At 46.3% G+C, this 13,311-nt stretch overlaps 1 protein-coding gene across 2 annotated transcripts in view; it reads right to left on the bottom strand.

The window, feature by feature from the left end:
- Nucleotides 1–13,311, bottom strand: part of GOLGA3 (golgin A3) — a 244,995-nt gene that overhangs the window by 98,480 nt on the left and 133,204 nt on the right. For both annotated transcript variants that reach the window (XM_086942740.1, XM_086942739.1), the window contains exons 12-14: nucleotides 9,980–10,057; nucleotides 9,629–9,892; nucleotides 9,371–9,465 (exon numbers count right to left, since the gene is read on the bottom strand). In XM_086942740.1, the coding sequence (XP_086798866.1) occupies nucleotides 9,371–9,465; nucleotides 9,629–9,892; nucleotides 9,980–10,057 (437 nt within the window). The remainder of the gene's footprint in view (nucleotides 1–9,370; nucleotides 9,466–9,628; nucleotides 9,893–9,979; nucleotides 10,058–13,311) is intronic.

The following is a 13,311-nucleotide window of genomic DNA, read 5'->3' as shown; positions in this document are numbered from 1 at the left end:
ATTCACCCACGTTTGTGCTGCCCTGCGGAGTCCCCCAGGGATCCTCGCTAAGTCCGACACTTTTCAACATCTATGTGTCGAACTTGGCGAGGGTCATTAAAATCCATGGAATGGGAGTGACTTCGTACACCGACGACACTCAGTTGGTGTTAGCAGTGCATAAAAATGGGAGTGAAGTAGCAACCAACTTTCAGATGGGTATGAGAGCCATTAGTCACTGGATGGACAGTAATTGTCTAAAACTAAACCCCGATAAGACCGAGGTAATGGTGTTTGGAGACCTAAAACCATCTTGGTCCCGGGTCTGGTGGCCACCTGAGATGGGTAACCCACCCACCCCAGTTTCAAAGGTCAGAAACCTAGGAGTGTTGTTTGATAACAAACTAAGTTTCACCAATCATGCAAATGCAGTAGTCTCCTCTTCTTTTTTCACGCTACGAAAAGTGAAAAAGTTGCTACCTTACCTTCCCCTGTCTGCGGGGAAAACCCTTATGTCCTCCTTGGTGTTATCCAAGGTGGACTATTGTAATGGGCTTCTTCTGAATGCCCAGGAGCAGGTCTTCAAAAAGTTACAAATGGTGCAGAACGCTGCTGCACGAATTTTGACCAAAACTCCCAAGTTCGCATCCATCGCCCCCATCGTTTACCAACTACACTGGCTCCCAGTAAAAAAGAGAACAAAATTCAAGGCTTTATGTATTATCTACAAAGCATTGAATAGCCAAGGACCTGACTTTTTTAGGGAATCACTGCAGGTGTATATCCCTAAGAGAGCTTTAAGATCTGCCTCATCCGCATCCCTCTGCATTCAACGGGTGAGAACAGTTACATGGGGAGACAGACGCTTCCTGGTAGCTGCCTCGAAGCTCTGGAATACCTTGCCCCACCATATAACAAGCATTTGCAATGCAATAGGTCTCACATTATTAAAGTTAGAGCTATTGGCATTGTAAATGGCAATGCCTTTTATTTATGTTTTTGCTTTTAAATTTATTGCAGTATTATCACTGTACCTGTGTTTGTATGTAACTTGCACACATCACTTTTCTCGTGTAAAACACTGTTTGCTACCTCTCACATTTTGGCCGTAGATACTTTCACAAGTGTATTTGGAAGAAAGTGATGAAGGCGGTATGGCAGATGAAACTTTTACTTCAGAATTGGGGAAATGGCATCTGAAAGCAGTAAATTGTAAACAGCCATGTATTCTTCTTATGGACTCGCTAAGAGGGTGGCTGCGTGCATGTGTGTGTGTGCGCGTGTGTGTGTGTATATATATATATATATATATATATATATATATATATATATATATATATATATATATATGCAGTGTGTGTCTGTGTGTGCATGCGTGAGTGAGGCTATGAATCTGAGGCATGGGATCTGCACGGCGGCGCCGTGCGCGCCCTCGAGGGCAAATCGGAGACGCTCGTGCCTGTACGCCGTCTCACATTCATCCGAACATGCTCACAATAGGTCCATCGCTACGCTCGACCTAAAAAAGGGCATTCTGTCATAGTCAGACATGAAGAAACAAAGGCATTTGCTGCCAGGGGGTAGCTATAAATAGTGCATTAGATGCAGTGGCTACTGCACGCCAGTTATAGCTGTTTCTTTACTGCTTAACTGACTGATGGGGGTGGGGGGGGGGGCTGAACTGACCGATAGGGTGCGAGATGGGGTTTGCCTTGATCGGCGATGGTAGCCGTGTTACGCCACTGATTGTTAGATTTAACACCCAACCAGCAATCACGAAATAAATGAACACACTGGAATTTGAACCCAAACCAGATATCAATAAAAATAGTGTTTGGAATTCAAAGCCCAACCAGAGATCTTGAAAGAAAGAAACACTTACAGACTTTGAAATCCAAAAGCACGTGCAGCCAATCAGAGATCAGAAGGCATAGGGACATTGTGGAGAGCACCATCTAACCAGACACCAAGAAACTATTCATCATACTGAACATTAAAAACACAGCCAGACATCCAGGAAATAGGAACGCTTTAGAAATCCCATCCCTGGGGATTGTTGGTATTGCATTGGGATGTAAAGGTAGAGAGAAACGACTTGTTTCCTTTCCCCTAGATGCCCTGTGTAAACTGTGCTGAATGCATGAGCAGAGCAGCTTAGCATCACATAGGATGTGTTTCTTCAAGTCAGTGGGTCTTGTAGTCACCCCACAGGCTGCAAACATGTGCAAACATCTGGAGGCGTGGAGGCTTTGCAGATGCCTGAGACCTACACATGGCACAAAGAGAAGGATAAATATTTGGGGATGCCAAAGATGCCTTAATATGGAGCGGCCCTCCCTCGCTGAGCACTCGCTCTTCCGCCCCCAGCTCTCTCACAAGATGGGTTTTCAGCAGATGGACTCCAGCAGGGTCCTATTTTAGGCGGTCCCTTGCCTGGTAGACCTGGCATCCCACTTCAGGGGTACTTTACTTCCACAGGCCTATCTTGTGACTGGGAAAACGCTGAAGCGTCTTTCTTTCCTTCCTTCCCTAAATCGCCATAACCTGTTTAAGCAGAAAGAGCCTGAACTGAGATTGCTAATGTCACGTGGCTAATATCACAAGCTAATGTGTTCATGCTGCCTCCAGATGTGGTGCTGTTGTGTTCTCTCCCTAGTGCAGGCGCACAATCAGACTACGCAGGGCCACACACACACTTTGCACCAACGTGCCAAGGTATCTGTTTCATGCCCATGTTTTGTACTGTATGATACCTTTCTAGTACAAAATAAACTTTTCTCACTTTGGATGTGTGCTGTACAGTGCAGCACACACGCAAAGTAGGAAAAGTTTGAAGAAATGAAAACATTTCTTCTTTTTATTATCTGCCTGAAAAAGGCATTTTTTTCTCGGAAAAAATAATTTCTACTATTATTAATAGATAACGCCCTTTTGTCAAAAACCATAGGTGGTTGCCTGGAACATTCATGTGTCACTCTTGCAACACCCCATTGACACAATCTAGTTCAAAGCAGCAAAGAGTGCTGCTTTCCATTACTTTCAGGCATCTCTCGAGCACAAAACAAGTTTTACTCTAGAAAGTAAATTCAACATAAACATGTTGCCTCAGTTCGCACCAATTTTGTGACACAAACCCAGTACAAAGAAATAGTAAACGTGCCCCTAGATGCATTACTAGTGCGATATTTCTGAAAAAAGTTTGAAGTCATGGAATGTACATATCAGTGCTTTTGTTCTTGCACTAAGGGATTGGTAGAATACAATTCAACACGGGCTTTAAATAATACACAGTAATGTTAACAAGGTCAAGAACTGTGCGCTGTTTTCAAGTGGGGGTTTTCCCCCTAGTTTGTAATGCTGCAATGCCAGCATAAAGAATGGGCAGGAAAGGGAAAGAGGTGTCATGAGTTTGCTGTTTGTTATCAGATGAATTCCCCCTTGAAAGTGCTGAATGCAGGCATTTGTCAGAATTCAAGAGGGGTGAATTCCAGGTTCACAGGTCAGAGTCAAAGAGATGGCCATAGGAAAGCTACCTGTTAACCTGTTTCAAATGTGTTTAGTTGAGAGTTTTCTACAGCACTAAAGGTGCCATTCGAGCGATTCTTCCTCTTACCAGTAGAGAAGACTGGAGTTGAATTGATCAGAATTAAAACATTGGGATTATTTTAATGGAAATTGTCCCAAGGACATGGAACCACTCCACAGCCTCAGAAGTCGAATTGAGACAGGAAACTAGTAGTTGTAACGAGAAGCAAGAAAGAGCTTCTAGGAATACAGGAAGGATGTAGACTCCAATATTAACCCAGCAAATGGTGAAGCTCAAGTCTGGTTTTGCAGAAGTGCCAGAATGCAAGGGACAGCTAGTGCTCCATCAGTCAAATAAATGGTCGCACTTGGGGGTGGTAGTCTTTGGCCTGGACAGTAACCAGACTGAGAACTGCTACTACTGTTGTTTCAAACAACCTGGGAAGCTTGTGGTTGTGATTACAGTAGTCAGAGAAATGACAAAGCTGGAGAGAGTTATTACGAGTGTATGGGAAATGGTAAAGTAGTCGAACTGAAGCCTGCTATCACAGTTTAACAGGAAATGCATGGTGAAGTTGATGATCTGCTAATACAACATTAACAGAAATGTTAAAACTGGAGACTGCGTTATAACACCCAGTTCAGCAGTAGAACTGGGGACCGCTATTAGAGTAGGAACAGCATTCGTGAGAAAGCTGATTAACAATCTAAAAGTAGATGAAACTTTCAAAACTGGTGAATACTATTATTATGGTAAAGAAAATGTAAGTCAAGGACTATCTATTGGTATTACAGCAATCAGGAGAATGACAATTCTCCTGCGACCAGGAAGTCAGGCAGGCCGGGGGCGGTACTGCGGGACACCTCTGTGACGTCATTCCCGGGCCGCGCTCTGATTGGCTGCTGGCTCTGATTGGTTACCTGACGTGTAACCAGGAAGAGGAGCCGGCAGCAGGAAGTGGCGTGAGCATTGCGGCCCTGGGGCTCCCGTGACCAGGAAGGAGCCCTGGATACTGTTTCCCTTAAAGTCCCGGTCCCGAGATGGGGGACCGGGTGAAGACCCGCGGGGCGAAGCGGGCGCACTGAGGAGGCGGGGCTCCCATGTGGAGAGAGAGCCCCGCCGAGCACTACCGCCGCCCGGCCACAGAGAAGCCTTCTGTCCAGCAGCGGGCCCGCAGCTGCGGAGGAAGGGAAGGAGCCTGGAGACCCGGGGAGCGCCCGCCAGACACCGGTGAGTGGAGCCGGGAGGAGAGGGGCTGGTGTGTGTGGGGGGGGTCTCTGTGTATGCGTGTAGGTGCGCTAGTGTAGGTGCGGCGGCGACGGGGGGTGTGCCTGTGTATGCGTGTGTATGTGCGCATGCGTGAGTGCTGTGTATGCGTGTGGCTGTGATGTGCGCATGCGTGAGTGTGGGTGCGCGTGCACGCAGCTGAATCCAGCCGGAGAGAAGCGCGTGGCAGTTTCTTGTCCGTCATTCCCCCACGTCAGCTAGCTATAGTTCTCCACCTGGGACCGCATCCTTCGGATGCGTATTCCCAGGCGAGACCTAAAAAGCAGCCCATCATTGATGATTTTTAGAAAGCAAGTGAAGACCTGGCTTTTCACTCAATAATGCATAGGAGGTACCTCTCTGTCTGCTCAGCGCCGAGACACCATTCGTTGTATTTGTTTGCGCTTTATAAGTTTAAAAAATAAATAAATAAATAAATGAGGCACAGTGTCAGACTGATTTGCATATAGCCATGTCTGAACTGGGGTGGCAGAGTGGGCTAAAGAACGATGATGGATTAAACCCAGATCTTTTGACTGGGTGTGAGTGTTTGATTGATTCAGATGCTCCGTCCATCACCACCCCCTTTTGTACCTGCCTACGGTCTGGTCTGTTGTTCCTGGAGGTTGATGCCTTTTTTGGACATGGCGGGGCCGGAGGAGGAAGACCTAAAAGGTAGGAGGCTTCTTGTAAAGATCTCAATTGGCATAGTGTCCCTTCAAATTTAAAAAAGATGCAGAAGGGGTGGCTCCACACATAGGGGATCCTTTTTTTCCCTTAGATGTTGAGCGATGGGCCAATATTCTCGTCATTTGAGCAGTGTAACCGCAGAAAGGTCCTGATAAAGCAGTGGAGTAAGGCCGCAGAATTGTAGAGGTTGCGTGTCCCTGGTTTTACGCAGGATAAGTTCTTTTAGTTGTAAATTGTGAACACAAGCTAGGATATCCGGTGGTGGCGCGGTGTGATGTACCCTAACGATTTGGATCGCAGTTGAGTGTTCCAGGCCTAGGATATGTCGAAAAAGGGCTTGGACAAATTCACCAATATCACCTTCCTCCGCTCCTTGTCTCACTCCTCGGATGCACACGTTGTTACGGCGTGAGCGGTTCTCCAAGTCCTCCGCCTGCCCCTGCAGTTCAATATGCTGCTCTTTGAGAATAAGAATTTCCTGTTGCATCATTTCTATTTCTACGTCGTGCCAGTTTTCGTGCTCCTCCAACGTCGCAACCCAGTCTCCTATTTCGGAGACATCGTGGCGGACCTCACGGATATCCACTGCCAGTTGGTCTAAGAGTTCCTGAGGTCCTCCTTGAGGTGCTGAGAAGAGCGAGGCCATGAAGGCCTTCGTGGCTGGTGCGTCTGCTCCGTCTGTCGCCTCCGTTCCCTGACTCCCGGTCTTGGCCTGTAGCATGTCTTTTACAGAGCGATCCTTTCAAGTCGCGCCGTCACCATGGGGGCCTATATTCCGGCAATTCCTGTATGATGGGCCTCCGCCGCCAAGGAACACCTGAGGCCGCGTAGATATTTGGGACGTGGGTGGGGCAGGCGCCAGGGGTGCATGAATAAGGCCCAGAGGGGTTCTCCGCTGGCGGGTATAGGGTTGCTCTCTGTTCCTGTAGGGGAACTCGTAGGTCCTGCTTGCAGGCCTGTGTAGCGTGTGTTAAGGCGTGGGCCGCTGGGGGTTTAGATGCACAGCGCCAGGGCCTACCACTCCACTGTGGAGACAACAACGCAGGCTAGGGCATTCTTACTGTCCGGCAGTGCAGGCAGGTCGAAGTAATCCTCAGAGCATGGGGCGTGCTTCACTGCAGGCCTGCTCTATCGTCCCCAGAGCAGCAACAATCTCACACGATGGTCCCCCCGCCGCACACTCTGTGTCGGGTGTTAGTAGGTCCCTTTCATGTGTCCCCAGGGGTCTGGGGGTCTCCCCTGTGGCTGGCACGATGATGTTCCCGCAGCAATCTGGCCCTATATACTAGGCCGCTGCCAGGGACCGATCCCGCGTGGCGGGAGACCAGGCCCGGAAGAAGAGAGCCAGCAAGTGGGCGAAGCAAGCCGGGCTGGCGAGGGGTGGTACCAGGAACAGGCCCCACTTCAGGCAGGCCCTGTGGGAATGTTGGGCGTCCCTGCCTCCTCTACTAGCGATAGTCCGCAGGCGCCGAACCCCACCTTGCGTCGACACAGACTCTCGCAGGCGGCTTCAGGTGACAGCAGGGGGTGCGCAGCACTAACCTCGATCGCTGCTCAGCCCGCAGTCCCCCCCGCCCCCAGTATGCCTCTGCACCGATAATCAGCCGGGAACAGATGAGTAGCTGCGGGCTCGCTGTGCTTCAGTTGCTGGGGCTTTGCGTGGAAGCATCGCGGTCTTGACCCCAGCCTCCCCCCCTCCACCCCCCCGCCACCCTTCCCCCCCACCCCCGGCCCGGCCTCCCCGCAGGGCGGGCCCACGCCGAGAGAGATCCTCACCGCGGTGGGGGGAGCTGTGCGCAGGCAAGTACCTTGATCCCCAGGCGGGCGAAGGTCGTCTCAAATAAGCCGCAGGCAGGCCTCAGTATCCGAGGAGGGCTCGATCTCTGGTCCTCGGCCACTCCACGGCAGCCGAACTACCTCGCCGCTGACGCGCTCTGCAACCACGCGGTCTCCCTCTGCACTTACCGAGGTTGCAACGATCGTCCAGGAACTCGGTAGACAGTGTCTGGATGCCGGCTAGACCATGCGAGTGTCCCCTGCCTCTGAAGACGGCGGATGGAGTGCGATTTCAAGGCTATAGTAGACGGCGGGCCAGAGCGACCGCAAAACACGTCCTATGCGGTCGCCATCTTGGACGCGCCCCCACAAATGGTCTTTTAAACAAGGGTGCTAGATAATCTCCATGCATGAAGGTATAGACTGCACAGACATGGGAGCAGGACCTTGCCCGGCTGCTGCGACAGAAGATCCTCCCAAAGCGGCAGCTTGATCGGATCAGATGCTAATACCCAGAAGTTCCAGGTACCACACTCTGCTGCTCCAATCCGGAGCTTCTAGGATGACTTGAGCCCAGCCATTCCTGACCACCTTCAGAACTTGGGGCAGGAGAGGTAGAAGCGGGGAGACACGCTGGCGTCCAGAGCTTCACTCTTGGAGGAATATGTCTCAGAAAGAGAGCCTTTTTGGGAACTCCAGCAGGCAAAAGTGTTGCACTGCGCCCTTTGAGGCATTGATTCCTTGGTAGGAGATTGGGATCGAAAATGAGAGTTAATCTTGACATACCTGCAACTTCTCTGAACAAGAGTAGCAGAACAGAAAATAACCTACTGAGGTCAGCAGAGGAGTCTTCTTTTAGAAGCGCGAGCCCTCACCCACCAAAAGGTGCAATGCTTCATCATTGGGCTTTGCTCCTCGTGCTGTAAAGCCCAACAGGCCCCTGGAGGAGACTCTTTTTTGGAGATATTGTATCTGGTCTCAAAGTTTAGAATAACCAGACCAATATCCTCCAAAAGCACAATTTATGTGAGAGGTAAATTGGCCTGAGGAGTGACAAATATTATGCTGATATTAATAAGGAATCAGCAGTTACAGGTATCCATCCATCCATCAAAAATCCCAAAATACTAAGCTGAGACAGGCACAATCAACCCTCACCTAGTTATGTCACTAACAATTAAAATTCAATTTCGAGGCACTCAGTGAGGTTACCTAGCATGAATGATGTGTTGGTCAACATTTACATAACCGTCAGACCCATGTAAGTTGTCCATTGTGCAATATTTTCTTGACTCTACAATGCCTACAAGGATTACTACCTTACCCTTTAATGTTAAGTGTCTGTGAGATATACCCATGTAACACACAATGCTTAGAACACTGCTTTTCAAATTTGAAAATAAAATCCAGTTTTTCAGTAGAATATTCACCCTTGTTTGTCTGTGCACCTGCTAAACAACGTATTGACTACAGTACTTTAAAAGCTGTCTGTGCATTGTATGCCAGCTGCCAAGAGCACTCTAGCGTAACCCTCACTTCAAGGGACACCCACACCAGGTTTCAATTTTACTTTCTAGAAATCTATACTTCTACCTACCTCTTCTTGATTTGCTTTTATAAGTGATGTTTTAAATTCTCACTTTACTTTCTGAAAAGAGTCAATCCTATCTGTTACTTTCTGCCAGGTGGCTATCCCTAATGGCAGTAAATCGCATAAAATAAATGTAATTAAATTGTGCCAAAGGAGAAAAGACAATTACAATGTTGCTTTCGGTATCTAATAGGACAATATCACTTGGTAAAGCAATTGTGTCCCAGTGGTACCATGAGCAATGGGAAATAGTACTTTGTCTCCCTCAACCCCTTGGGTGACCACAGTGTACACCCTTAATCAAGTGATTAATCTATGCGTAAGATACTTTAACACAGCTGCACAAATTCAGTATTTGGGAATACCAGTAGAGCCAAAATAATATTTGATGAAAAACATCTGAATATTTAATGAAAAACATCTGAATACAAATATTAACTGATGTACTGCTATTCGGAGCCCAGAGCAGTTTGTTGCTTTGACTTCATCTTTAAATCATGACTGTACAAAATAAGCACAGAAGACAGTGATAGAGCACTTACTTTTTGGCTTCAGTTTGCATTTCTTCCACTTGCTGCTTTAAAGAATTATTTTCCTGAGTAAGAGATGTTAGCTGATCTCGATCAAACCGCAAAGACTATGTAAAGGAAAGGGAAACAGTGGTTTGAAACATTACACATCCTGGTTCATTTGATGAGATGTTTTGAAATTAATTTTGCTTTTTTTTATGAAAGCATGTATGAACAGAAACCTAAACATGTTAACGTGTTCTTCATACACGATTCACATTTTAGACATACCTGAAGTTGAGATTCCATTTCATCCCGCTCGTCTTGTGCTGCCTGTAGATGGGATTCCAGCTCCTCCATCTGCTGACGGACATCAACCACATCCTTTTTCAGCCTTGCATAGTCCATTTCCACAGCCTTCTTCTCGCCTTGCAGCTTCATGAGCTCCCGCCTCAGTTCCTTCAGCTCAGAGTCCAGCTTCTTCTTGGTGGTTTTCAGTTCACTAATCAGCTGATCCTTGGAGCTGGCGTCTCTCCTGTAAGCTTCCACCATGACCTAGGGTACAAGCAAAGCGGCACAAGTTACCTCTTTGCCTGTGCCTCCCCACTTCTGCAATGCATTTGATGCAGGATAAGTGTTCACCTTTTGCTGCAGGAACTGCTCTTTCGCTTTCTGAGTCTGTTTCTTCAACGTAGCATTCTCCTGCTGCAGGTTCTCCACCTACCAGTGCAGGGGAAAAGACTTGCATTCAGTGTCAGAATGTCACCATTCAACCAGCCGCATCATAAAAATGCATGTTTATACCTCCCCTAACAAACTTCAGTGTGCCACCAGTACATGTTGCAAACCTCCACGACCATAATGTACGTCCGCTGTGGGTAGCTGGCAAAGCCAAACTCCTGTGGTATGCCTCAGAGGTCTTGGACAGGCCATTATCTTGTTTTATCCATGCAGAAGCATGACCTAAAAACCAGTTAATCTCAGAAAACGTATCACCCAATATTATATTCTTCCACGGAGTAAACGTCAAGCTCAAACACATTTATCGCCTGACCAAGCAAACACTGACCCCACAAACATTATCATCTTCCTAAACAAAAGCCTTACTTTGGAATACCCCCCCTCCACCCCCCAGCCCAAGCAAATGTTTCACCCAAAACCTTCTCACACCCACAAACCAAAAAATGAAATCCTCAAGGGTCTCCTCCAAAAACCTCAAACACCTAAAAAGAGATTATCCCAATTTAGCTACAGTAAATACTCTTCTAATTAAAAAAGCCAATGCAATCCAAGATCTTGTGCTTGATTTACTTAGATTTAGCAGCTCGCTGATGGCATAAAGTCTGAGTTGAAGCCAGAAGATCATGTTATACATTCCATGTCTCAGGCAATAAGGTTTTACTCCTTGCAAAGTAGCATTGATTAAAATAAAGGGTTATCCCAGTGCAGCCTACAGATACAATAAGCGGATAAATGAGCTGGTGAATGAAGACTGTTGAATCCTTAGTTGTCTCAACTCAGATGGGTACAGATGACAATAACTCACAACTTCCTATACTCATCCACAAGTGGGTCCATCGTACAAGGGATGAGATGGAAGCCGCATGCAGTATTCAAGGTGGGCAGGGGGTGCTGTGAAGTAGGCAATATGTATGAAGGGGAAATGTTTATTTTCCTTGACGAAGCAAGGCATAGAGTTGCACTAGAGATAGGAGAGTTCCTGACATTTGCTAAATTAGCAGAATCTCACGCAGGGAGTGAGACTGATAATATCTTTAAAGTGTTACTGTAGAACTGCGCACCTTGTGCTCATGGTCTAAAGCACCGACGTATTACGGGGTGGTGTTTCAGTAATTTGCGTTTCCACCTCAGTCAATTTAAAATACTACACAGGGTTTATCTTACTCCACACAATCAAAATGGATCCAGCTAGGATGGGAGATTGCCCATTCTGCCAAAAGGATTGCACTAGCATTCTGCACATGCCACAGTCGAGTCCGGTAGCTGACGACTACTGGAGACAGGTGGTGACCGCTCTGACAAGGGTGACTGTGACAGCAATGACACATTTCCTAACAAACTGTATATTATGGCTACATCCGAAACCTAACAGGAGTGAAAACCAATATAAACATACAAGTTATTTATGTTATTGGCAAACAGAAGGATAATGATGCACTGGTTACCGCAGCAAACCCCCTCTTTGGAGCTATGGAAAAAAAGATGCATGTGAGAGCTTAAAACCGCAGAAATTCGTTTGAACATGGGAAGAAAAGTTGGAAGACTGTCGAAAAGACTTGCAAGAATAGTGTGATATGTCGAGCAGCTTGTCTGAAGTTGATGTGTTAATCCCTCCGCATGATTCACCAAATCAAGTGTAACTGTTTAACATTTGAATTTACTGACAGAAAGTAGAAACCTATTGTTGAACTATATACCAATGTATTGCTAATCTGACAGAACTCTTATTAGACAACAATATGCTCACGGATATGTGCTATCATAAAACAATACCTTGTTTTTCAAAAAACAATAATTAAAAGCAGAATACAGAACTTTACAAGCATAGGTTACAACTTTCACCAACAGGAGTATGCTTTTATCTGCCCTGCTCCAAATGGGTTTATTTTCTTAGAAGCTCGACGGTCAGTCATTCAGAGAAAAATTACCTCTTTACTTCTATGTACTAAAACTCATCAGGTTTCCTTTTCATAATTAAAGGGGTAGAAATGTATTGCACTCAATCACTGAAATCCTTCTTTGTTTTATCTCCATATCTGTGTTGGCGTGAAGCTGATAAAGAAAACTGGAAAGCATGCTGCCAAGAGAACATCCAGGTGCTCATACAATGGAGCTGGCATTAAGGGAGTATATGGCTGACCATAAGACACCCAGGCAGAATGCATCAAGCCCTGTTCAGGTCAAATTGGGTTTGCAGCAACATTGGGGCTTTAAATGTATTTTGTCATGGCTGAATAGGCCAGAGGATTTGTTTGGATATGGTGGACAAGGAGTTCGCGGTGAGCAGGAAAGGGTGCCTGTGAAGTCTAAACTTCATAGTATAATGTTGCTGTTGATGGTCAAAAGCATTCTAAAGAAGGAAACAAGGGGTACAGGCTTGCACTCCTTTTACATCAAAAGACTTGTCCAAAGGTTATGTATAAAGTCAACTGAATATTCCTTACACATGGAGGAGTTATGCCAAGACATGTTTATCAGATGACCCAATAAATCAACAGAAGGCACCAGGTAACACCAATCTACAAGAGCAAATGTGAAAAATGTGCTTGCTGGCATAGGCTTGGCAAAATCGTTTATGATTCCTTCATTATGGTTTCTTAGAAATGTTGGGAAATGTCCACAACCCAATCCTTATAGCTTTAGTTAGCAGACACTTAAAATGCATTATGAGAAAGAATTGGACCCCGAAAGGCTAGTCCACACCTTGCTAGTAGGACATACACATAAGAGGCTCTATGTTTGTGTCTGGATGTACAGATTTCATCTGTCTTTTAACTGTGGGAGAGGTTTCATATGTAACTAGAAAATTAAGTAACATATGGCTCATTTATATTTGCTAAGTGTCACGACTGACAAGCTAACACCAATCAAGTTACCAGTGTGTGTTGCACTTTAACTCAACACTGAGCTGGGAGCATCTGACTGAGTAAGAAAACATCCTAAAATAAGGGATCAGCATAACCCTACACCAAGTTCCCATGCATTTCTTGTTTAAGAGGCAATGGACTGAGGTGCACAATAACAATCCGATACCTCACTATGCCACAAAGCACAAATAAAGAATGGTGCAGAAAACTAAAAAGCCAAGTTGACATGCCTCTCAAACAGTTGTAGGAGTTCCTTTAGTTAGAGCAAGCAGCTGCACTAGTACTGTTTTGACCCAATTTATGTAGTTAGGTCTTTAGGGTTAATGTGACCATTTTTGACTCGGATAATTCTGTAAGGCACTTTTG

The sequence above is a fragment of the Lissotriton vulgaris genome, chromosome 11 (genome assembly GCF_964263255.1).
Source record: "Lissotriton vulgaris chromosome 11, aLisVul1.2, whole genome shotgun sequence".
In the NCBI taxonomy this organism is placed as follows: Eukaryota; Metazoa; Chordata; class Amphibia; order Caudata; family Salamandridae; genus Lissotriton; species Lissotriton vulgaris.
This window is presented reverse-complemented; position numbering and strand designations above follow the sequence as displayed.